General features: G+C 39.8%; 1 protein-coding gene across 1 annotated transcript in view; it reads right to left on the bottom strand.

Moving 5' to 3' along the window:
* The window catches only part of IPO7 (importin 7), a 55,982-nt gene extending 29,585 nt beyond the window's left edge, over positions 1-26,397 (bottom strand). Inside the window, exons 1-8 of the mRNA XM_050955036.1 lie at positions 26,259-26,397; positions 13,298-13,379; positions 9,105-9,258; positions 7,703-7,861; positions 4,850-5,006; positions 3,786-3,875; positions 3,202-3,296; positions 3,015-3,099 (exon numbers count right to left, since the gene is read on the bottom strand). Coding sequence (XP_050810993.1) covers positions 3,015-3,099; positions 3,202-3,296; positions 3,786-3,875; positions 4,850-5,006; positions 7,703-7,861; positions 9,105-9,258; positions 13,298-13,379; positions 26,259-26,393 — 957 coding nt within the window. The 5' untranslated portion in view covers positions 26,394-26,397. The remainder of the gene's footprint in view (positions 1-3,014; positions 3,100-3,201; positions 3,297-3,785; positions 3,876-4,849; positions 5,007-7,702; positions 7,862-9,104; positions 9,259-13,297; positions 13,380-26,258) is intronic.
* Between the last annotated feature and the right edge of the window lie 392 nt (positions 26,398-26,789).

Below are 26,789 nucleotides of genomic sequence, written 5' to 3'. Positions count from 1 at the left end.
TTCTGTGTTGGATAAGTATCTCTGAGGATTCCATGAAGCTGGTACATATAGATAAGAAATCAGCTGTCCCTGGGTGCTCTTATCAAATGAGCAATAGCTAAAACCTGGACTCCAAGAGTGGTTTATTTTTTTTAAATTGAGGGAAAGGCCATCTGGTACAATTCTTGGATATGATTTAGTTTCACATCTTTATAGTAATTCCTTTGTTATTCCCTCAACGTTTGAATTTGAACAATAAAAAACAATAAGCTGTGAAGGATTTTCTAGCAGCCAGAATATGGTGCAAATACTCTCGATCACTTCTTTCCTCACCCTATTAACAGTAAGTAATACTTATTTGAGTATTATCATAGGACTCACCCCTAATTTATCAGCAAAGCTGTCTGTTTTTGTGAAGTCCAAGATTCACAGGTGTCTCAGACAGACAGTGAAGATAATTCCAAGTTATTGATTCTGTCCCTCCAAATGTTCTAGATTAATTTTGTTAGAAGTAGGAATGGGCATAATGGTGTGTATAAACGGCTTTTTTGGCCAGGTTTAAGAAAGTTCATCCAGAGCTACTTCTGAAAAAGATTATTTGTCTTCTTTTTCTGGGATGTCAATATCTATAACCAAGTTCCTGAATTTCCTTGTTACAGGAGCTCCACTCCCACACTCTATTTCAGCATAACATTATCAGTTGGCTCTGGTGTTCATTTGTTCTTTGATACCAAGTGTGGTGGGATAAAGGTTTTGTTCTGCTCTGCCCATTTGAATACAGATTGTTCCATCTCGACAGCTCAAATGACACCAACGCTATTATTAAAAACCTGTTTGCTTTTGACATTACCTATCATACTCTCCAAAGCTAATCAAATTGGTCTCCGCAGCAGCCAGCTGATAAAACTCATTAGACCACTTGTCCTGTGCTATCTGGGTTCTGGAGTGTACTTCCCAGGTAACTGAACTCTTTCAATTCTTCCCAGTTCAGCATTTTCTGAAAGAAGTTATATTTTGTTGCCCATCATCCTGGTGGTACGATGACCTCTTACCACTTGCTGTACATTCACTGTGTTGTTTAAGCTGTTTAGAAGAAGAGTGCAGAAACTTTATTTCTGCATGAAACTAGTACAACGAATAGCTTCACCAAACAGTCAAAATGACATGAGGTGTCCAAAAATTCAGTGGTTGATAACCTTCAGTTACTATTCAAATAAAATCCTGGGTCTAAGATCATATCCAGAGCTAAATGACTCTTCCCATTTATCATTTGTTTTGTGAGATGCCTTCTTTCTTCTGGGAAGCCCATCAGGATATAGTGAACAGAGGGGCAGACATGTACTCCACTCCTTTCAAGTAGTAATTAGGACCCTTCTGAAAACTCATGGAGATATGACCAAGAGAGCCTCATATTGGCAATCACTGATGTTTTGTTACCCAAACAGAGGGAAGGAGGAGGAGCAGGCCTACAGTCACCAATAACACCTTCAATGAGTTTCTGCCAAATCTGCACTTGAACAATTTGTAAACCCACAATGCATATTTACTTCCCATTTCTCTTTGATAAAATCAGAAAATTCATGACAGTGTCAGTGGAACTTGTGAGCCTGTCCACAAGTGTCAGAAATTGCTTTTTATTTTCTTGTATTTCAGAAGGTCTCTTGATTTGCGATTAAATAAATGTTTTAAGAATTGTTTCCAATGTGTAGTTGAGGGATCAATTCCCTTGCGCACATGCCTCAGGCTGACTTCCACTGCTGCGCAAAAAGTCAGAGTTTTGAATAGCGTGGACTCCGTGTCAAGTGTTGGGTTTGATTTTTGCAAACAGTCTGTTGGAATAGTATATTCTGGACTTTCCTATTTTTATGTATATACACACACACACAAACACACACGTGCACGCATGCACCATCTTCCAAAATTTGTGTCCTTCCCGAAAATCTGATCAAAATAACTCCCTGTTTCTATGTAACTTCATGTTGTTGAGACATGAGAAGTTTCTATGGGTTCAAAAATCCTGCCCCTCAAGAATTTTCCTTTAAAGACCTGAACCACAGCTGTCTCCTAGATAACATGGTAACAGACAGAGAACAAACTGTCTAAGAGGCAAGTCTAAGAAGTACACCTGAAAAATCTTCTCTATCAAGCAGTATCAATTTGTAATTTTTGAAGACATTTTTCCATGCAATCATTTGCCCAGACTAAAATTATCTCAGTGGGGAAAAAAGCCATCCAGGCTTCATAACTCCTTCTTAGAGTGGACAATCTTGGTACTTGACTCCTTAAGTCCTATTCACCTTCAGACAGCTTATTAGCACCTCTAAAAGGAGTTACTGCCAAATCCACTGTAGAGAGAGAATTAAAGCTTGCCTTTCTAAACTGCACTGAATATTGAGAGACAAGGTGGGTGAGGTAATATCTTTTATAAGACCAACCTTTGTTGATGTGGGACACATTTTGAGCCACGCAGAGCTCTTTTTCAGTTCTGGGAATGGTACTTGCTGGATCATAGCAATAAGCAAGGTACTACAGCCTGTTTAGCATAAATAGTTAAAACATACTGTACGGGACCGCTGAAGGTTATGGACCGCTAACACCTCTGCAGAGGGTGTTAATGGGTTACATATTGTTGTAATAAGCCATAAATCCAGTGCACCTGCTCAATCCTGGGAGCCCAGGCTCTAGGACTCTGTCAGCTGGGAGGGTCCCAGAGCCTGAACCTGAACATCTTCACTAAAATTAAACATCCCTTTAGCCTAAGCCCAAATCACTGTCACAGGCCTAACTGCGGTATAGACATACCCACAGTGTACTTCAACAGATTACACAAGCAACAAACAATATTTCTTAAGAAGTGAACACTGGATTGTTTCAGTTGATAACTAAGCGTAAGTATTTCCTGCATAGTCCCCAATAGGACCAGGTTAATGCAAATATTTTGAAAGGAGCCATATCCTTCAAAAAGATGAGGGAAGGAAGAAATTATTTTTAAATGTCACATTTACTCTAATACCCCAGGTTCAAGCATTTCTTACCTGTTGGACACCAACAGCAAATGCCTTCAGGAACACTTCAGCAAATTCATTGTACTCCTTGGAAACATTACCAGGGCTTCCATACCTAGAATTAAAAGTGAAAAATTCAAGCATGCAGAAATATTTTGCTGAATTTCATATTAGAAGTTAGGTTTTTTCAATTTGACGGCATGGGAAGAACAGCTACCTCTCAAAAAGTCTAGCCAAGATGTGCAAAGCCCATTTCTTGGATTTCCACCAAGGCAATTCTGGTCTATCATCTTCATCAACTTGAAGAGTTTCCTTTAGGAAGAAAGATTAAAATTTGTTGAATATTGCTGAAATGTCCAATTTAAAAAAAATTTTGCTTCTCTTTTAGCACTGCTTGTACAGCTAATACTCTTCCAGCTCTACAGAAATATCAGATATAAAAATATGAGTTAAAAAAAGAATGCCCACAATAAAAAGGTAATGTATAAATGTTCAAATACAACTTTCCTTTGTAAAAAGCCAACATGAGTTACAATACAATTTGCAAGTTTTTGTTTTGTCTATAAAGAAGAGGTAATATTTTAAACTTTCTCCATTTAGTCTCTGTTTAAACCACCATATTAACCTTACAATATCTTATTTGTCCTGCCACACATTTAGAAGACATCTTGTAGAAAGAATAAAGAAAACAATACTGTTAACATTTTTAATCAACTTTTAAATACAGGAAATTGAATTCAGAAGCCAATTTGCAAGCCCAAAGAGAAATACACACATTAAAAAAAAAAAAAAAGTACTTACAGCAGGTACATCTCTGTCCACAACTGTTTTTAGAATTTCTATCCATTCTGTCAGGTTTTGCTGGTTTATCAGCTCCAGAGGTAATGTATACTATTTAAAAAGCATAAAATAAGTTCAGTATAAAGCCATTTAAAACAACCTGATCAACTGCTTGAATTATGTATGTTTGAATGCTCATCAAAATCTTACTGAACATCTGCTATACACTTGGATATACTATGAGCGGTGAGCAAACTAGCGAGCGTGATATTGGATGATATTAGACAGCGATCTTTTGCAGCCTATTCTATATCCTCAAAAACATTCTGCTTCCTTCCAATTCTGCCTTACTTTGCATTTTGCTAAAAGATGATTTCACAATATCTAAGTTATTCTATCTTTCTGAATCAGAAACAATTATTTTCTTCGCTTAAAGTATGATAGAGGGATTGGTAAATCTGGTTTTAAATTTCATCGCAAGACCACCCAACCTCTCTAATATTAGAATATATGTTCTGAACAGCATGTTCGTCCAGTTTCCTTCTTGTTAGATAAGCTCAGTATAGTAACACTCTACAAAAGTATGATAAATGGTTGTTTCTAGTGTTAGAAAATGCCCCTTGTTCTCTCATAACCATTCTCGTTTACTCAGGGGTAGCACTGGCAGGTTCCAGAGAGTTCAAAGATAGTAGGCTCAAAAAAAAAAAAATTAACCCACTTTTAAACTAAAATAGATCTGTATTATTGGGGTTATGGTACGCAGAATCATACCAAAAGCTTGTTACTCACACCATAGTTGAGCATTGGTGAAAAATGACTCAAATGAAATCTAACTGGTAATGTTGTTTCAAGTACATTAGTACCTAGCGTGTAATACATTTGGGGGGAGGGGGATGAACACAAAAAGACTAACTGTCAGGGACCGTACTTGGTCCTGCTAGTGAAGGCAGGGGACTGGACTCGATGACCTTTCAAGGTCCCTTCCAGTTCTATGAGATAGGTATAGCTACATACATATATTTTATTTTTATTTTAAACCTTCATATTAAACCTTTGCCCAAGAATACAGAAAAATTTGCTTCCACCTGAACAAGAGCATAGAAGATTTTGAAGATCTGTTTCTGGATGAGGACAGACTGATCAGATGGATCAGACAGAAGCTGAATGAAACGATCTTTCAGAACAGGCAGGAAGTGCTGCATTGCTGCTATCAAGGGACTCCGCTCCTCTGGTTTCTTGTACCTTTAGGCAAGAAGAAAATGCTTTACAAAAGATTTTACAACTAACTTACTAATATGAAAAGTAAGTTGAGCACGCACAGAAGAGAGGCACATAGGCCACTGTGGCTTCTGAGGATAGATTATTTTAAAAACCGAGTTATATCTTACTATGGCACTCATGGGGTTATATAAAAAGTGCTATACTAGCACAGAGCCAAATCCAAAGTTAGAAAACAACTTAGCTTCCATTACTTTACTATCGTTCAACATTACCATAATGTTCTCCTGCTGACTCACCCACTTTGAATGCCACATCACACATATGCCACACAATTTTCTATGGTAAAACAAGGTCATAGTAGCAAGAAAACAGTGAGCAAAACCCATAATTTTATAGCCAAGGAAGTTAAAAGTAGAGCTGGTCAGAAAATATCCAACAAGACACTTTTTCATCAAAATTTGCCAAAATTGAAACATTCCGTGGACGCTGTTTGATTCTGACAGAACCAAGACAATGGAGGAAGTCATTTCCTATCATCTCGCCTACCCAACTCCACTGTGTTGTTGGAGGGCCTGGTGCGTCCATGGATCTAAGGCAGCCTGCCAGGAAGACTTATGTGGAGGCAGGGCTCTATTCCCTTTCATGGGGTATTTCAAATAGTTTTGCTTTTTGTTCCAGACGGAAACAAAACTAAAATTCAAAATATAAAAATTCTCCACTGTGATGGGGTGTACAAACACCACACTGGAGAGCAAGGGGTTAAGGAGCAGTTCTGGGTCCAGACAGCTTCACCCAACCACACCTATGACACCTGAACAAGCTGCAAGCAGGGTAGCAGAGCAGCTCAGAGGCAGGCAATCAAAGGGGAGCAGACTGATGGCTCTCTACTCTGGGGGCAGTGTTGCCCAGGAGCTTGTTGTCTGAGCATATGTACAAAGGAAAGGCAGGTGACTGACTGTGTAAGTCAGTGACTTTATTTGAGATTATTTGATTTACTCTGTGAGGAAAAGGAGGCTTGGTAGAAAGTGGTCCGGGGGCAGTTACTTAGAACCCCACGGTGAAAAGCATCACAGCCTACTCTTGGGCCCTGGACCAGAGCCTGCTGGAGAGGGTGGACCTGAGCCCCCCAACCCACTCCAAGATGACAACAGGAGCCTTCATCTCAGAACATGATCCTAACCTCAAAGCCCCCATGTAGAAGGGAAGGACCAGAAACTAGGCCAGGGAGTGGGAGGAGGGGGAGAAGCTGTTGAAAGACAGGACCGTATTTGCAATGGGGAGATGACCTGCTATATTCCCACCTCACCATTAGGCAGCACGGTTGGAGTTTGTTCACCTTCTACATCCACAAAATGCTATTACCATTTTTCACCCAGTTCTAGTTATAATAAAGGAAAGATCCTATTAACTGAACAATTGTCAGATTAGAGTATTATCTGATACTACCAGTGTTGTTCTAAACTAAGGATTTAAGAATAAAGTTTTACACTACAATACTTCAGAATTCACAGCTTTACTTAAACAACACCTACATAATCTCATATTAAATATATGTCTTATAAAAATTGTATAATAAGTTAAACAGCAAGAGTCCAACCCAAAAATCATAAATATGGGTCCTACAGATAAGCTTTATGTTTCTGATTAAGTTACAGAAAAACTGGAGAACGTAAAAATGTTCCTCAAGAAAAGTCCACTACCAACTTGCTTGAACACAATGATAAAGAACATGGTAACAACAGAACAGGAAAGATGAGAGAAAATAAATCTGACCTATGTAAAGGCCTGCCAGCTGAAATACTGGCTGGGTTTGAAGCAACAATGCTGAAGGGCCTAAGCGATTCACTTTCCATCTGAGAAGTCAATTCAGCTCTTAAACAGATCTAAAGTTTGTTAATATTTTTAGATTAAGTTAAAGCTGATTGACCCACAGGCTGCAATAACATGCCTTAAGTCATTACACCATATAGTGAGGGACAGATTTTCAAAGTTAACACATGTAATTGCATGGACTGAATTTACACTTAGATGTACCTGGTTTATAGCCAAACATCAGATGTTCACAAACAAATTAAGCATTTAAGGCATTAGATTGGGGGCTAGAGAAGTGGATTTTATCTGTGGCTCTACTACAGCTACAGACTTCCTATGAGAGGATGGACAATGCATATGCAAAAGGGGCCCAAACTAAGATAGCACAGACAACCTTAATTCTGACATTTAATAACTTCTGAATTTTTCGACTTTGCAACCTTTATGTATTTTTTTTACATGTAACACAATATCTAGATTACAAATCGTCTAGATGTCTAAATCGTCTAGATGTCTAACAAATGTTATTTCTCACCCTGTTTTTGACAAAGCCATGCTTTTGTCCCCTGGACACACTTTCCCCTATCACTAAGAGACTTGTGCTACCAGACCCATCTTCAACTCTCAAAGTGACTGCTTTAAAGAAACCATAGTGTTCTGATCTCAAATCTCAACGTTTTAATATGAAGAAAAATTGTTATGTACTGTGTTTATGGAAATAGTTAGGAAAGACAACATGAGCTACTACTATCTCCAGATGGTGAAATATCATCAAGACTTGTTATTGAATTCAGAGGTTTATATTAATTACCTCCAATACAACACACACACACACACACACACACAGAAAATATATTGCTACAAATGGATAGACTTTCTATATTTTTTGTTTGGGGAAAACTCACTCATAGTTTTTCACGAGTTGATAAAGACAAAGGAGAATTCCAAGCCAGCAAGCACTGTTATCAGACTGAAGATAAAAACCAATTTTCTCCACAACTGCAGTCCAGCGGTTGGGGTAATCATGCTTGATAATATGGTGAATGCAAGTAGTAAGCTGTACTCTGGAAGTCAAACACACACATGATTAAACAAATAACTACCTTCATTATTTCAAGAGGGTTTTTTTTGTGATGATGAAATAGCTCATTTTTGGCTGAACAGATAAAACTCAACATGCATTCAGAAGTCTTGTTTACACACAGAGGAGTCTAATCTGATCTACTTCACTTCTGCTTGGCATTTACTATCTTTTGACATTTCGTAAAAGGGTTATTATAATCTAGGAATCCATTCCTCTCCAAGTACAAAAGATGTTACACCAATAAATCACTTACATGTTGTACAATGTACAAATGAAGAATGAAAAGCCATTTTCTTTTACTGCATTAATTCTATGCTCTCCAATATATAAGAACATCAGAATGGCCCTACTGGGTCAGACCAAAGGTCCATCTATCCCAGAGGTTTTTAGACTTTTGTACTGGTGACCCCTTTCACACAGCAAGCCTCTGAGCGCGACCCACCCATATACATTAAAAACACTTTTTAATATATTTAACATGATTATAAATGCTGGAGGCAAAGAAGGGTTTGGGGTGAAGGCTGACAGCTCGCAAACCCTCCATGTAATAACCTCATGACCCCCTGAGGGGTCCTGACCTCTAGTCTGAGAACCCTTGATCTAGCCCAGTATCCTGCCTTCTGACAGTGACCAGTGCCAGGTGCCCCACAGGGAATGAACAGAACAGGTAATCATCAAGTGATCCATCCCCTGTCGCTTATTCCCAGCTTCCAGCAAACAGAGGCTAGGGACACCATTCCTGCCCATCCTGGCTATCCTCCATGAATTTATCTAGTTCTTTTCTGAACCCTGTTATGGTCTTGGCCTTCACACCATCCTCTGGCAAGGCATTCCACAAGTTGACTGTGCATTGTGTGAAGAAATACTTCCTTTTATTTGTTTTAAACCTACTGCCTATTAATTTCATTTGGTGACCCCTAGTTCTTGTGTTATGAGAAGTAGTAAACAACCCTTCTTTATCTACTTTCTCTACACTAGTGATGATTTTATAGACCTCAATCATATTTCCCCTTAGCCGTCTCTTTTCCAAGCTAAAAAGTCTGTTTTCTTAATCTCTCCTCATACAGAAGCCGTTCCATACCACTAATCATTTTTGTTGCCCTTTTCTGAAATCTGTGTGTTACAATCCAAGACACAATGAAATGTAGGATGCAAGTGGTATTAATTTTAAAAGAACAGTATCAAAACTATGACTACATTATAAGCAAATTAAAACTGTATACCTAATTAGTTCAGGAGAATGAATAATGGCTTCTACAATATTTTCACGAATACAATGTCTATCTTCTTCTGGGATGGAATAAGGTGGAATATCCCCTGGTGCAGTTTCACGATCAGGCCAATACTGAGTTATCATATTCTTCAAGTAGATAACACCTGTCAGATAACAGCAAGACATCACTTGGTATCAATACAAAAGTCAGTGATTATGCAGATATGCGTATTTTTACATTTAGAAAATGCACTCCATAAATGAACTCTGACTGAATGGATAACATTTAACATATCAGAGGGCCACAATACCTGCACTCACTAGCCACTAATCTCCCAATTTTCTACATGGAACAAAAATTTCCTCTTCTTCAGTTATCAAGTATGGCATCTGTAATATTTCTTAAGTCTGCTACTACCAACACTTTATCATCTTTTCAGACAATGTTTTTGAAAATAAAGAGTATTGAAAGCCATATTTCCACTTGTTATGAAGAGTTGTAGTAATTTTTTATTAAAACACATCTCTGAAGAAGCTTCCTTTGTATTTTCAGATTTTTTTTTTTATTTTTTATTTAAAAACAAGGCTAGTCAGCATTAAATCTCTAGAGTCAAATATTGCTTGTATTTTAAAAGTCTGATTTTGTTCTATAATGTGACTATATTTGGGCTACATGGTCTGCTTTACATTCAGGTGAATCCTGAAAGCAAATTAAGTTTCTCTGTACAAAGATTATAGGTTATCTGCTATAGAGAGTCACATTAGATTGCTGACATAGATGCATGTTTCCGCTAATTGACAAAAATTCAAAATACTTATGTGGCAGAATCCAGATTACTATGCTTTATGAATCTCTTTTCTTTACAAGTGAAAAAGAAAGTCCAGATTTACAAATAGTTACAGCAAAATTAATATTAACTGAATTCTGACTACACTTGTATAATGTATGGTATAATGTACCACAAGTTCTCCGTTGGTTTTCAAGTAAATGTTTATATGGTTTGTATGGTGTCTAGCACCAGTATCAGAAAGGATTCAGAGAGCATGCCTTGTAAACCTGTTATTTTGAATGTGATAATGATGTAGTTCCTGATCCTGCCAGCTGATCCGTATGGGCACAAGAATCTGCCAGTATAAGTTTTAGTTCAGATTATTTCTGCTGTCCTTTTCCTTATTTTCTGTAACCGGAAGTTATCCGACTTACTGCAAACAGGATACGAGCCATTCCCAAAGAAACAGAAAAGGATGGTGGGATAATTATTTCCATCACAGTCAGATAAGACATAATGTAAAAATCAGTTCAAAAGACCCAAGAACCTCCACAGATTGCTTAGCCTTTCCTTGGTTTACTATGAGATTGTAATATTCTCTTTAAAAAGCAGTAACACTTCATCTATCTTTTCATTTTCAAAATCTTTTAATATACGTCAAAGCTTGTAGCCTTTTGATTCTGAAATTCTAAGTTCTTCCCATGTAATAATACCCTGGCAGCAAACCCTGGCCATGTGCTCTGACCCTCAGTCCTGGCTGCTGACCCCATATGCTGACCTGTAATCCCAACCACACGGAAGTGGGTGCTGGCTCCGGGCACTGATCCTCAGGCCTGGCTGCGTGGCAGCAGGTGCCAATCCCCGGCCCTGGGCATGCCCCGATCCCCAGGCGCACAGTAGCAGGTGCTGGCTTCGGCCTTGTGGCGGCAAGCACTGACCCCTGCATTTGGTCATGCAGCTGTGGGCTCCGGCCGCATTGTGGCTCTGGGCTCCAACTCCCTGCCCCAGCATGCAGCTCCTGCCCCCAGCTCTGGGCTCCACCCTCCCCTGCTGCCCCCCCCCCCCCGGCCCACGTTTATCTCACCACATCTCCCACTGCCTCTGCCTCCAAACCCCCTCCCCCCAATCCAGGACTTAACTTGTCCTGGGACTTACTGAGAAAAGTGATATTAACAAATATGCAAGTATCACTTCTCACAGCCTTCCAGATAGTGTCCTGTGAAAAGTGATTGATATTAACCTACATTCAGTAATAAAAATATCACTGTGAAGTGGTATTTGTATCAGCAATAAATAAATTACAATGATGTGGATATGTATATGTGCTATTTATTTTTTTCCCTAAACTTAATCAAGTACTTTAGGGAAAAAATGTCAGTTCAGCCACCAGCAAGAGAGGCCACAAAAAAACTTGTTAAGAGAACTCCTGCTTTAGAGTACAAGCCCCTACAAAATCTGGAATTCAATGCAAAATTCGAGAGTCTCAATCTTCCCTTGCTATCTAGCAGAAATCCATTGGCAAAGTGTGTCTGTCTCACCCACCTCTAGTGGCTGGTCCACATACTGCTACCAATTACTTCATTAGCTCACACGGTAGAGGTTTGGTGCAAGGATATAACGGTTACTCCTTGGGAAATGCTGCGCCACTGCGCAATGCAGAATTTGCGCAGATTTAATGTCCTGCACAGAATTTCTTTTTTTTTTTCCTGCAGAAATGGTGCTGCAGAGCTGCTGGACCAAGCAGAGCCCGGCTCCCTAGCTCACAGTTCACCTGTGCTGGAGGGCTTTGATTTCCAAGTTTGCTGGCCCCACTTAGTCACATGATGCAGCTGGGCTCCCTTCCTGTACAACAGCTGCGCTCTATGAGGGCTGGCCAACACTACGGGGGGGAAATCGATCTTAGATACGCAACTTCAGCTACGTGAATAACGTAGCTGAAGTCGAATATCTAAGATCGGATTACTCACCCGTCCACACCGCGCGGGATCAATGTTCGCGGCTCTCCTTGTCGATTCCGGAACTCCGCTGGGGTTGACGGAGTTCCGGAATCGATATAAGTGCGCTCGGGGATCGATATATTGCGTCTAGATGAGACGCGATATATCGATCCCCGAGCAATCGATTTTAACCCGCGGATACGGCGGGTAGTCTGGACGTAGCCTCAGAAGAGACAAGAGCAATACCTGGGGTCTGCAGGGAGGGGGCGCTGCTTTCTGTGAGAACAGACAGAGTAAGCAGGAATAGGGGCCTGCCGGGCCCGGGATGAGAGTGTAACTCGAGCTGTTCCAGGGGCAGCTGAATCGTCAAATTGTGTCCCCCTACACCCAATATCAGCAGGTACAGGTCATCGCTACCCAGCAGGACAGTAACCAAAGCTGAGCAGAGCCTGCAGCTGGGCTCTGGGGGTGAAGGGGGTGAGGGTGTCTGGGCCAGGGGCACCATGCAGCCCCTCCAGCACCCCCAAATACCCTATCCCAGTACTCAATCCCCCCTCCTCCCTGAGCCTGGCATTTGGGAATTTGAAATATGGTAACTCTATGGGAGCAGGGCAAGAGACAAAAAATTACTAAAAGACCGGCGAGGCATAGTTTTCCCTGCAAGATGTTCCCAGATGGCACATGTGACACATCCAGACTGAGGTGCCCAACAAAAGCATAACAGAGAAACAGGAACTGGATTGTCATAGGGGTTTCTTTAACTCTCTACTCCTGGAACAATCTTTTTTTGTTGTCTTGGTTATAGACATACTTGCTGACAGGTATTCTGAAAGAAATGACCAAAATAATTGAAACTGGTGTGATTATATTGTGTTATTTTGACAAATAAAATATGCAGAATTTGAAAATAATGTGTGCAGAATTTTTAATTTTTTGACACAAAATTCCCTCAAGAGTAAAAAGTTCCAGCCCTGCTGAGGGACCATGAGGAGGTCAATATAGTTCCATGTGATGGAATTTCTGAGCATTGTTTTGTATTTTAGTGTGCTAAAAAACAAAATAAACTTAGAAATTACTTCCAGACACTTCATTAGAAGAATGTTACTGTTACAAAGGTCAGCATTCAAAAATTCAGAAAAACTAAAAAGTTATGGTTACGCTTGCCATCTTAATTTGGCCTCCATGTATGTATATGCATGACAGTACACAATTATACTGAATTGCATAATAAATTAAGATTATTTTTTCCATAGGACACTCATTCACTGCACAGAATGGACTGTGCTCACTAAACTGGTAGCTTATTCAATATTTCTTTTTATCCTCATCATTCAACATATGATTACAAGTCTCATTTACTATACAGGCAATCTTAATTCTGGCACTTTCTAGCTTTTGAACGCTTGCTTTGCAACCGTAATGTCATTTTCATTTTTTTGTATGTAATGTGTATACAGTGTGTAAACATTCTGAGTATAAAGAAAAAGAAAACTTGCCTGCCTGTCTCACTGGTAAATCCAGTTGCTCTGACATAGTAATCTGAAGCAGAGTTGAAACGAAGTTCACTGACTTGTGAGCCTGCAAAGCAGAAGACAAAACCAAATAAGTCAGATGTCAAAAAATAATATTGGAAACCAATCATGTCTTACAAATAAAACTTTGAAGCTTCCGGATACTCCAAGTAAATACATTTTCAAAAATGTCTGAGTACCATGTGATGCAAACATCATAACATCAGCAATTCAAACTATGTTGCAATATTAAATGACAAATGAAAGCTTTCAAACCCCTTGAGTCTGATGTATTCAAAAGATCACATGGTGGGGGGGAAATTCTTATTCTTTACTGAAGACTACATTCCCCGCCCCCCATGTCTGAAACAGATTTCTGTAATCAGATGTCTTTACCACAGAACAAATTATCCCGTTTAGGACAAATATATTACAGCATGACAACACAGCTATAACTACACTGTGTAATTAAATAACTTGGCATTCTGAATTAAGACCACATGGAATGGTGGTGGTAAGTCATTATTTGATCTTTTTAGCATTTGGAGATGCCAGGCTGTACATATTTTCTAACATCATAGTATTATCAGATTTCGTCCAACATTCATCATTCATTGATCTGCTACTGTAATCTGAGGCTATGAGTACACACAAATTTGAACCAGACTAAAACATATTTTTAAAGATATGTGTTCGTATTTAGACAGAGCCTCTGTTTATAGACCTATATTTAATCTAATTTGCTGCCATGTGTAAAGAAAGATTTGATTATCTAACATTATATAAAATCACCCTCCATTAAAAATGTTTTAAAACATGATATCCTAAATGTTTAGATAAAGTGTGTGAACATCTACAGCTCAAACAGAGAACAATAAGACTTTAGTCTATTAATATCAGACTATGTGAGCTATAATTGCTCTCAGAAAAAAGGAAACTGATAAGTTAGCTCTTTCCTAAGTAAAGGAGATGATTAATATAATTTAAGATACACGCAAGGAGAAATGAAGGCAATTTTCTTGTCTTATTGCATGTAAGTGCAGTTGGGCAAAGTCCACTTTGCTGTTAAAATTCACGGAACAATTTTTGCAACAAGTCCAAAGTTTTATATTCTTAAGCAATGCTGACACTGGGCACTCGATGTCAAAAGACTTCCCTTTACATTGAGACATGGATGATTCATCAAGGCATGAATTCATGATAGACTAATAATAGAGTTGCAAACTGCTCAGATTAAGCACTACATTCTCTTACCACAACTGACTGGTGATTCCCTTTTACCTCACTACCAATAAATATGGCCTTCTGTAACAAACGAATTGTATTCTCAACATCAGAATACACTGCACAATGGCAAACTTACAGAACCTTGGCTTCTGCATGGAAACCTAAACAGAGTAACATCAGCAATGTAAAAAAATTGGCAGGATACACACAATAAGTCTCCTCCAAAGAATAGTTTTCTTCACTACACTGATTAACTTTACCTACAAGAAAATGTTGTATGCATTCTCAATATTATTAGTCTAGTTTAAAAATATGACAGCAATCTATATGCCCCTAACCCCAGCACGAAAAACTGGAAAAGACTAAAAAAAGAAAATTCCTTGAGACAAAGTGACCTTGACTTAAACCTACACAATATATAAGGCTTTGTTTATAATACCCTGTTACAACTTGAAAACATTTCTTCCTTGATTTTGTCCTTTATCCACTTGTGAAATGTTGCTTTCTTACTTGTCTTTGCACAACGTAAGTCAATATAGTGGCTTTACCTGCTTTTCAGTACATAAGTATCGATGATGTGCACCTGGGAACGAGCAACATAACACCTACATTTTTTAGGAAAATGTTTGTTACCTACACATTATGCACTTTGCTACGTCCTATATGAAGCAAAGAAAATATGAACATCTTCAAGATCATTAAAAAGGCCATTATCTAGGACAGGGGTAGGCAATCTACGGCACGGATGCCAAACGCGGCACATAAGCTGATTTTCAGTGGCACTCACACTACCCGGGTCCTGGCCACCAGTCCAGGGGGCTCTGAATTTTAATTTTATTTTAAATGAAGCTTCTTAAACATTTTAAAAACCTTATTTACTTTACATACAACAATAGTTTAGTTATATACTATAGAGACTTATAGAAAGAGACTTTCTAAAAACGTTAAAATTTATAACTGGCATGTGAAACCTTAAATTAGAGTGAATAAATGAAGAGTCAGCACACCGCTTTTGAAAGGTTGCCAACCCCTGACCTAGGACATTACAAAATGAAAGAATTTGTATTGTATTGTAACAAGAGGCAATGATAAATTTTACCATATTTATCAATATATTCCAGCTCCTCTACAGGATAAACAAGCCATCAAGAAAAACAGACTTATCAGGACCAACTATTCTTTGTTCTTTGATCAAATAATCAGTAACAGCATGAACGCTTCTTATAAGCATTTACAACATCAACAGATTGGTTTATCCAGTTGTGGTATTCTCTCCAGACAAGTTTCATAAAGAAACATCTCCTAAATGCTCTAGATACAAATTCATTTACACTTGTTCTATATTTGAATATTCATGCAACTTGAATTCCTAGTCAATTTCATAAGTTTTTAATAGTTTGAGTTCTGATTTTTTTATTTATTTTTAACTTTAAACATCTTCATTTTAAACAATAGTAAGAAGAAAACTGGAAGTTAACAAGGTTCTTTGTTGGAGATTTTAAAAAATAAACATTTATGCAAGCACATTCTAAGCACTGGGTCACAAAATCTACATGTGATATGCATCAGATTGTGGAAGTCTACAGAAAGAATGCCTCTACTACATATAGCTCAAGTGTCCATTTTTTCTTTTTCTTTTTAAGAAAAGTGCACTGGAATCATTATTCCTACAGATTCCAGGGGTTCAAGATACAGGAGCAGAGAAAAGGCAAGACAGGAACAAGTAACTGGGAATAACAGACACTGCAGAGTTTAAGGGTCTATGGCCCTCTACCTCTCCATAGCTCAGTGTCCTAAAGATGTGGAGCTTGTCATCAAATGAAGCATATTGGTTTATATTCCAAAAAGGTTGTGTTTTGTTTAATCATCTGATTACATGAATTTCTACACCTGTTTAAGATTTCTCTAGTCACTGTACTTGTGGAAATGGATGGAATTGAAGTACTTTTCTTGTAATATGTTTCAATTGCAGGGACTCATGCATTAGGTACCAATTCAGCAAAGTAATGCAGCACACGACTAACTTTAAAGTCAATGGACTACTTAAAGTTGGGCATATGATTAAGGATTTTGTTAACTGGGAGTTCAGTGAGAATTTTTTTTTTATTTAAAAGCTAGCCTATGCACAAGATGATGCCATCTATGTAAAAGGTGACTTGAGTTACCCAAGTCACTTGCTATGGACACACCAATACAAAAAACAAAAAAACACAGAAATCTGAAATCATTTGTAATGTTCTTCAGAATTAGTCTGGAGGCAGAGGGTAACAAGTCCTGGGTACCCAAAGTCCTGGGTACCCAGAGAATCATCACAGTCTCTGAAAGTGATAAGGTGGCTATCAGGGGATAGGGACAACATTCCACAAATTAATCTGAACTAACTAAAGGCATGAATTTAATTCAGTTAAACTAAATTAAACCCGTGTGGACACTCTTATTCATAACTAAAGTGGCCTTAATTTTAATTGAATGTATTCCCTTTAGCAGAGTAGAGGCTCATTTTTGAAGTAGCTGCACTAGTAGCACAGTAGCGAGATAGGCTCTGCATGAAAGACGCAAGTTGTTCTCCTAATCTATGCAATTAATAAGCACTACATTCACACACAGATACACATCAATATTTACATTTTATATCAAATTTGGGCTCTCAAGATGTGCTTCACAACAACCCAATCTTTCCCATACTACTAAATTGAAGGTAGGTTCCAGTGTGAAAAATGTTGAGAATCACTGCATATTTATCATCAATACATATGCAGCTAAGCCTTAATCAGACTCATTTTGGTAGGTCCGAAGAAAATTTAGGCCTCAGAAGTCAAGTAAGTTTCCCCCTTGTTTTCCATTACTTTATTAAAGAAACAGCCTTCAAACAAGTACATTCAAACATTTAAGATGCTGATTGAGCACCCACTGAAGTCTTTCCACTGTCTTCAACAAGAGCTGAGCCTGATGAAGTTGACTATAAAGGGCATGGCTACACTGGAAACTTAAAAGCGCTGTCACGGGAACACTCCCACAGCAGCGCTTTGAACTGCAAGTATGGTCGCGCACAAGCACTGGGAGAGAGCTCTCCCAGCGCTCCTGGTAATGCATCTCCGCGAGGGGATGCTCCCAGCGCTCAGAGCCTATTTACACTAGTGCTTTAAAGCGCTCAGGGAGGTGATTTTTCACCCCCGAGCCAGCAAGTTAGAGTGCTATAAAATGTAAGAGTAGACAAGCCCAAAAAGTTAATGAGAAATTTGGGATGTCAACAGGGGCTGGATTTCACCCTCAGGTTTTGACTACATTGGGGTGAGATTCCCAGTTCAAGGAGACACACTCAGGCAGGCTCTCATTGAGCGAATGCACGAAAAATAGAATGTAGCCCTCGTAGCACAGGGGGCTAGCTACCCCAAGTACGTGCCCAGCTAAGATTCTAGGCAGGTACTTGGGGGTAGCTAGCCCATACCCACTGCTCAGGCTACACTCTTGTTTTTAGCATGTGAACTGAATAACAGCTAGCACAAGCATGTCTCCAACTTGAATTGCAGACATATCCTAATTGTCTGAGGCAAACCAACAAAACTAAACAAACTCATTAATTCTAATGGATCAATCTGTTGCACCTGAATTCTTCATTAATTTTCACACAAGTGGCCTTACATACTATAACTAAGAACCATATATTGGAGGTAGTCATTGTGATCACAGCATAAAAGTTTTTGGACAGACTTTCCTGTTGCAGCCATCTCTAAGCTCCTACCATATTTTTGTTCTAACAAATGGCTGTGTCCCAGCATTCCAGGTCCCTGTTCACTGACATAAGAGCTAAAATAAAACCTCTGTTTTAAGCACTTGTTTTATACAGCCATTGACTTCTTTTGTTTTGAATGCCCAGGATGAGCTGGAATATCTGAGAACATAAGAGGTAAGTTGGAAATGAGAACTTAAAATAACGAGAGGAAGTTCAGGCATAAATTATATCTGACTTCCAGAATATTTCACATTCAAACAGTAACAGCCTGAATGCACAAAAGTTTATTTCCCCTTATGGCAATTGTTTGAATTTAGAATATTTTGTTTCTATATATTTCCACTTATCACAGCCTTCAGAAATACCAGATATGGGTATAAAATATCCCACAAGTAGTTAACATCACCCAAGACAGGAATGGAAAACAACAGATTGCAGGCTTCCAAAAGTGTTTCTACTTAATGCTCAAATTTTAGAGAGAACAGGAGAAATAAGTCTAAGTCACTGGCATCAGCAAAATGTAGACAAATTAGTATTATCATGCTCTAATCTTCCTTGTTTACATACATTATTTTAATATGTACAAAATTTAATGAAGTTAGAATTACAATTATGTTTAATTGCAGCAGAATTTCTGGTAATAAAAGCTCGTCCTTTTCTACCAAGTAATACAGCACTTAATAGCTAGGCTGACCTACTGCTCTTTCCCCACTCCAATATGCTGTGTCACTGATATGACTTTGTTGTCTCAGAGCCAAAGAATTCAGGGACTTATCCCCTGAGCAATCTTTGCCATTCAGCTTTACTAGCTGAGGAATGTTTTCTATCAGACCACAGATGTTACCCCTCTGTTTGTTAGCATCAGTTTTCCAGAGCCTACACAGCTTCATGAACATTTCAGAAAGTTGATTCACTAGATATGTGCTTGCCTACCTGATACAGTCATACATTCAATTATATTACAAACAGAAAACTGTAATGTGCTATATAATCTCCCCTATAAAATTCAGTCTGAAATGAACATGATAGAAAGCAAATCACTTCAGACAGGTAAGTAGTACAGAGAAAAGGATTATTTTCCCACAAGATCAATATAACTTTAATGGATATAGTTCATACCAAAATATATTTTATGAAAAACTGAATATTAAATGATAACCCCTAACAACTTTATCTCATTTCTGCTAGACAGGTAACAAACTTTCTTGTTCTCTCTTGGAGCATGAAAATTTTAGGCTTTCATAAAAGCCATACTGCATACAGTATTTTTCCAAAATTATTACAGTTAAAGCAGCAAACCAAAGGACTGTTTTTAAAAATAAAATATTTATTATACTTTGCTAAACTGGAACCAGAAGTTATGTAAACAAAAAAACAAATTCTTCCAGGGCAGCATACATTTTAATAAACATCAGATGAATAATTTACATAATAGGTCAAAATTAAATAAATATAAACTACTAAAAATGTGTTTATTTCGTATCTATATGGTCTCTGCCACTAGTTGAGCAAGTAAACTATTTTACAATAGTTTACAAAGTATTCTAACACTGAATTCTTTATTTACCTGTTCCAAGAAAGACAAACACATCACTGAACACTGATGTTTTTAAAAAATTAACAAAAATAAAATAAAAAAATTATCTTCACCAATCCAGAAATGGTAGTCTTAAACAGCAAGACATTATTACATTAGGGTGAAGAATTCAGTTGGCCATTAAAAAGATGCTGAAGCCATTCTGATTTCATCTTTTCACAAGTTGGTTGTATCCATCTAGTCTCTCTTGTGAAGTTATTGTTTGCTACATACAAAAAGTGTAAGATATGCAACATTACTAAGCAGCAGTGTTGGGACACCAATTCAAGCATGAGGTAGATGAGGTAATATCTTTTACTGGACCAACTTCTGTTGGTGAGAGAAGATGGTCCAATAAAAGATATTACCTCACCCACTTCGTTTCTCTAATATCCTAGGACGGATACAGCTACAGTAACACTGCATATTGTAAAGAGAGCATACATTCACATCAGATCTTGCCAAGCAAACCATTGCAACCCTAACTCATCAGAATAGTCTGCAAGTACAGAAGCCTGTTTTGTAAGAAAAAAAGTACAGTCTAAGGGTATGGCTACATTTGGAATTTCAAAGCGCTACCGCGGCAGCGCTTTGAAGTGTGAGTGTAGTCAGAGCGGCAGCGCTGGGAGAGAGCTCTCCCAGCGCTGCATGTAAACCACATCCCTTATGGGTGTAGCGTGCAGTGCTGGGAGCCGCGCCCCCAGTGCTGCTGCCCTGATTACACTGACGCTTTACAGCGCTGTATCTTGCAGCGCTCAAGGGGGTGTTTTTTCACACCCCAGTTGCAGCGCTGTAAAGTGTGAGTGTAGCCAAGGCCTAAAGCTATGTCTACACCACAAACCTTGCAGCAGCACAGCTGTACCACTACAACTGTGCTGCTGTAAGTTCTCCCATTTAGCTGCTCTCCTGCTGGGATAATTAAACCACTCCCAATGACCAGTGTTAGCTATGTCAGCAGGGGAGGCTCTGTCCACACCAGCACTTTTGCCAGTGAAACTTATGTCAGTCAGAGGGGTGTTGTTTACCACACCCCTTACAAGAGTGCTAGTGTAGACAAAGCCTTAACTAGAGTTAGCCAACTCCATTGTCTTTTACTCCACCTGATAACTCACATGGAAACTACAAGATGCCTTGTCTTCACAAGGATTTTACCTAGTATTAATTAACTTGAAATAGCAAGCTGAGGTTAAGACAACTATGCCCCGACCCCACACCCAAGTGAAGACAGCCTTCTGGCCCCCTCCTGTCCATAAAGGGATTTCAGGTGTTGACCCTGCCTGCAACAGTATTTTCAAACTTTCTTTTTCACAAGCTAATCTCTCCCATTCCTCCTCTTAGGCTAAATCTATACTACTAAGCCAATACCAGCACAGCCCCTTAGTGCAGATGTAGCATACATATTTTCCTCAGTCGGTGTAGGAACACCACATCTATGAAGCACTCTTCTATCAGCATAGCTTCGTCTACACTGGAAGTTTTGTCAGCATAGCTATGATGACCAGGGAAGTGTTTTGTTCACACCCCTGACTGACACAGCTGTGTTAATATAAGTTTTAAGTACAGAAAAATCTTAGACAAGAGTATAAATATTAGGATTTTTTCCCTCTTAAAAATTGTACACCGAAATGTATACCAGGGAAGGAAGGCAAAGATGATGAAGTCCTTTTAGAAAGATGGTTTTTGAGTAGTGGGGAAATATGATGGTTACTAAGAAGCAAGTGCACCTTATAATAGTAAGCCACTTGAGAAAGCATGATTTAGTGGTTTGAAAATGGCACATAGCCAGGACTCCTTTGCTCTGTTCTTGGCTTTACCACTGATTAGCTGCACGACAATAGTGGACAAATCACTTAAAACCATATTAGTTTACCCATCTGAAAAATGGGGACTACTACTACTTACCCTACTTTAGAATGCCAAAAAGCTTAATTAATGTTTGGGTTCTGCATTTGGAGATATTTGGATCAACGGAAGGGCTGTCTAGTGAAAGGTTTGGAGTAAAATGCATAATTTTCACAGCCGGTCTTGGTTTAAGAATTTTATTTAAACAATTATTTCAGCACCAAGGCATTTACGTGTGTGTCAAACAGGAGATTAATGCTACTCAACTGATTTACACTGATTTATTTTGTCAGGCTGAGGGTATGCTTTGGTGACCAGTCTTCAATATTGTACAATATTCTACATATTATATTTCAGACCAAGGAGATGTCAGATTATGCCTGACTTTTGAAAGGAGTGGCTTCACTAGAGCAAGACAAAGAATAATAAAAATCTGAGTTTGTTGGGGAAACTGTTGTTTTGTTTTGTTTTAAGGAAAACAAAAGGTTGCTGGGGTTAAGTAATGCTATGCAGCATTGCAATCAGTAATTTTTTGAAAGTTCTCATACAAAAAGGCTGTATGACTATTATTTGAATGGATCATCTTAATTATAAGACCTGCATTTGAGTTATTCTTGTGTCTTACCCAACAAGATTAGCTTGTAATGTTATGTCAGACAGAGTCAAGTAGTAAACCATCACCATTCTCCGGAATCACAATGAAGAACATGCCAGAGAACACCAGCTACCAAAATAGTGACTGTTCTGAGAAGGTAGGGACATACAACCGACTGTCTTCCCATAGTTGCTTTCTCACACCACCTTATTTTCATATGCATTTCTGAGGTACTGATCACTGTAGTATCTGAGCTCTTTTTATATACCATATTCAATGTACAAAATTGCCCCAGTTGGGAATATAGCACATCCTCCTCCTTTCTGATATGCTTACTTGAAGGGTAAGGTTCCAAGTAGAACCTAAGTGTCTCTGTAGAATGTAGTTACTCTGCTTCTTGGCTGGATGGGAGATTGCTAAGATAAGTCTATCCGGACCCACCCAGGTTGCACACATCTTGATAACTTGGGACAGATGCCCTCTAATGAAGAAGTGATAAAAGACTACCAGTTCTTCTAAGTGTTTCCTCTCTTCTCTATCAACAAGCACTACCTCTGTTTTGCCCATACTGAACCTCAGACAGCTGGTTATGATCTAGGTTTCTATTTTGTTAAGATACTGAGATAAGAGTTAGCACTCAATGAGATGAAGAGCTGGGAGGGGAGGACAGGGGAACAGGTTACTGGCGGCATCATAGTCAATAGTTTATCTCCCCTAGAAGTGTCACAAATATTGACTAAGAAAGAGAAACAGATTAGAACCCTCAGAGTTCTCTGTATTTATAGAACATCTTTCAAACTCTGTAAAGTGCTTTGAGATCTGCAATCAGCCAATCCCTGACTCAAAAAAATAAAATTAAAATAAAAATCAATGAAGTAAGTAATATTAAAGTCAAGAGGTGATTAAATGACTTGTCCAAGGTCAAACATTCAGTAGCAAAGTGTGGAAGAATCCAGAAATTTGCATCTCAGTCCCCTACTCTGATGACATTCCCTCCTTCAGAAAGAAGTCTCATAAAATGTTTGTTACATCATTTCAAATAATGTATTTGCCGGTTATGCAATTATGTATGTATACCTTCTTATATATTGCATATCAAGACCAGGATGAGCACTGGTAAAAACATTTGGCTCTCACAATAATTATGACTGTCAATTCATTCTTTATGCTCCTGCTGAAAACTGCTTCCCCTTGTCAGAAGGTAAAATCAGAAGTAGCCTCTTAAAAGGAAAGAGGAAGAGTAATTCTCAAGTTTTCTACAGAAAGAAAAGGTCTCATATCAGTCCATCAGAACCATTTCAGCCAAAGCAGAGTAAGAGAAATACGACAGCCAAGAGGAATTATTAAACTAAAAATCATGTGAGCTGCTAACTACTTGCACTGTATCATTCAAGTGCTAGAAGCAGTTTAATCTTTACAGTAGAAAGGGAGGTCCATTATAGAGCAGAAAACATCAACTTGAGTAAAGGTTACAAATTAAGGCCCTAATCCTACAAACAGATGCATAATTGACTATTCAGATAAGAAAGAGACCATTCATATAAGTAAACTTACGCACATGTGTAAGTGCTTGCAGGATCAGGACTTAACATAATGACATTTAACTAGGAAAATTCTCTCAGTTGTCAATGATCCTGTATTTATATGTTGGTTCAGTAATGACCGAGGATTTCAAAATAACTGGGATATTTGGATTTTACAGAGACGCTTCTATACGGTATGGTAGGCCATCATGCTTCAAAGTGAACAAAGTCAGTTAGTTGATGGTCAGCATGATTTCTCCATTAATAGTATTAGTCCGTTACCTGGAGTCCCCCACTACCAGAGGATCTAAAAGTTTCCTGAATGTTCAACAATTTGGACCCGGCAGCAAATATCAGTACAAGTAGATCTGAACTGAATTACCATATATGTTGATTTACATGTGTATAATATTGTATTAATTTTAGCCAATTTGTGTGTTTTTCTGTATTACTTATACTCAAAGATGAATTAAAAGAGTAAATCTGAACTGAGGATTAATACTCATCAAATACATTTTCTACAAGTATATAGAACGGAAGGCAGCCCAGTCCCTCACCAAGTCTACTCTGTGATACCACTATCTTCACATCAACCCTTAAAATGCAACTCTTCCAAAAGGTCTACAAGTCCTAGTCTCCATCCCTCTGGCACGGAAGTATGTTAGCAAGTTAGGTGGACTGAAACAAGTCACAAACTTTTTTAAAAAAACAAGCCATGGAAATAATGCATGCTATTTTCATTGCATCCCATCCTCCATCAGACATAGAGAGTGGAACCTTGTCTTCAGAAAAATGCCACCTCCTGGAATTCTGGCTAGGGCGCCAGAAACCCTGCCGCCACTCCTGTATACACTTGTGCTGAGGTTGAGACAGACGTGAGGGGCAGACCGGTTGAAAGATTCTGGGTAAAGATAAAAGGAGTAAAAGAAAGTGTGATGGTAGGGGTCTAATATAGACCATCAAACCAGGAAGAAGAGGTGGATGAGGCTTTTTTTTTAAATAAACAAAAATCATCCAAAGCACAGGTCTTGGTGGTCATAGGGGACTTCAACTACCAGACACCTGTGGATAAAGTAATCTGTGTCCTGCTGTATTATCACAAGTTCTTGGACTGTGTTAAGAGCAGAGGGATAGCTCAGTGGTTGGAGCACTGGCCTGCTAAACCCAGGGTTGTGAGTTCAATCCTTGAGAGGGCCATTTAGGGAACCGGGGTAAAAATCTGTCTGGGGACTGGTCCTGCTTTGAACAGGAGGTTGGACTAGATGACCTTCTGAGGCCCCTTTCAACCCTAATCTTCTATGATGCTATTGGGCATATAAATTTACACTTATGTAAATAAGTTATATACTAACTGCATACAAAACAAAGCTGCATCTATTGAATGAGGGTCAAAAACAACTGATTTAATATTATTTAAAAGTTTCAAGCTACTAGAATTGTATCTGAAACTTTTTTTTTTTTAATAAATGCTAGCGGTGGCATTTAAGTCACAAAGCAATGGAGTTTCACCTTTTAATTTTCCTTACTAGTTCTCAAATTTAGAGAGAGATGTCTTTAAACATTCATATAGATGGCCACAAACCAGATGCAGACCCTTGGAGCCATAAAGACCACCAACCTACACTGTCAAACAAATTGTTTACTGGTGTTCAGAAAAGACAACAGGGAGAATTTGCTGCTGATGTTAGAGGAACTGAGCATTTCTTGGCCTGCAGAATGGGGTGCTTTCTGCCACCAGCTGAACACAGTTTGTGGCAGTTTGTTACACCCCTTCCTCCCCCTCTCCCAAAACTTCAATTCAACATTATGCGGATTAACTACATCCGAAAGTGATATCAAAGATTATTTTAATTAGGAAATAATTCAGCGTGGTTTCCTTTCCCCAGACTCAGGACCGACACTTTACAGAAGCTCATGGAACCCGGACTTGTCCGACTCATGGCTCCTAATGGGACAAGCAGCGAGCTGACCCGGGCACTCAGCCCAAGCGGCTGCGGAGACCCACGTCGGGGGCTGGCTGGCAGGTAGCCGAGGACAATGCTGACGGAACAGGAAGGCAGCACGACATCAAGCGAGGCATTGCACTGCCGGGGCCTTTCCCCGGCCCCTCCAGCACACAGACCTCTCCATGCCGCCGCCTCTCCCTCCACATGGCTTCTCCAGCAGGCCCCCCACGCCGCCGCTTCCCCCCGGCTACTCCCCTCCTACTCCGGCTGACGGCCGGAGACTCCCCTCCCCAGCCTCCGCGACCCCCACCCTGGCTGGGCTCTTCCCATCCCCGGGGATCCCGCCAGCACTCCCCGGCCGAGTCCTGCCCCGCTGCAGGCCCCTCAGGCCTCCCCGCTGCGGCCCCGGGAGCTGAGCTCCGCCTCCTCCTCCGGGCCAGGCCCCGCGCCTGTCCTGCCGGCGGCCGGGCTCCTGCTCCAGCCCAGGCCCCGCTGCGCCCTCACCTCATTGAGCTGCCTCTCGGCGGCTTCCCGCAGGGCCGGGTCCATGGTGCCCCGCAGGGCCTCGATGATGGTGTTGGGATCCATGGCCTGGCCAGGGGAGGCGGAGGGCAGGGCAGCGCCGCTCGATGCGCACATGGACCCGCCGCTCCACAGCGGCAGCCGGCGCGAAAGGAAGAGAAGCGCCAAGGCCCCGGATAGAGCAGCTACCCCCGCGCCGCGGCCAGCGGGACCCTTCCGCTCCGCCGCGGGGCACCACGGGAGCTGTAGTCCGGAGCAGCGGCCTCCTGCCCCCAGGGCTGGGCCAAGCTGTGCGCCTGCAAACCGAGCACCCCTCCGCAGACCCACACCCAGGGGTGCCCTCCAACCCCGTCCTCGTGGGGGGAGCCTTCCTCACCCAGAGCCCCCCGCAGCCCCGTCCAATTGTCCTTAGGTTATTTAACCTGTGTCTTAGTTCCTCCGCTGTAAAACGTGGAGAATATTTTTTTCTCTTTCACAGGACTGTTGAGAGGATAAATTAATATCTTGAAGGAC

The sequence above is a fragment of the Gopherus flavomarginatus genome, chromosome 5, assembly GCF_025201925.1.
Source record: "Gopherus flavomarginatus isolate rGopFla2 chromosome 5, rGopFla2.mat.asm, whole genome shotgun sequence".
In the NCBI taxonomy this organism is placed as follows: domain Eukaryota; kingdom Metazoa; phylum Chordata; order Testudines; family Testudinidae; genus Gopherus; species Gopherus flavomarginatus.
This window is presented reverse-complemented; position numbering and strand designations above follow the sequence as displayed.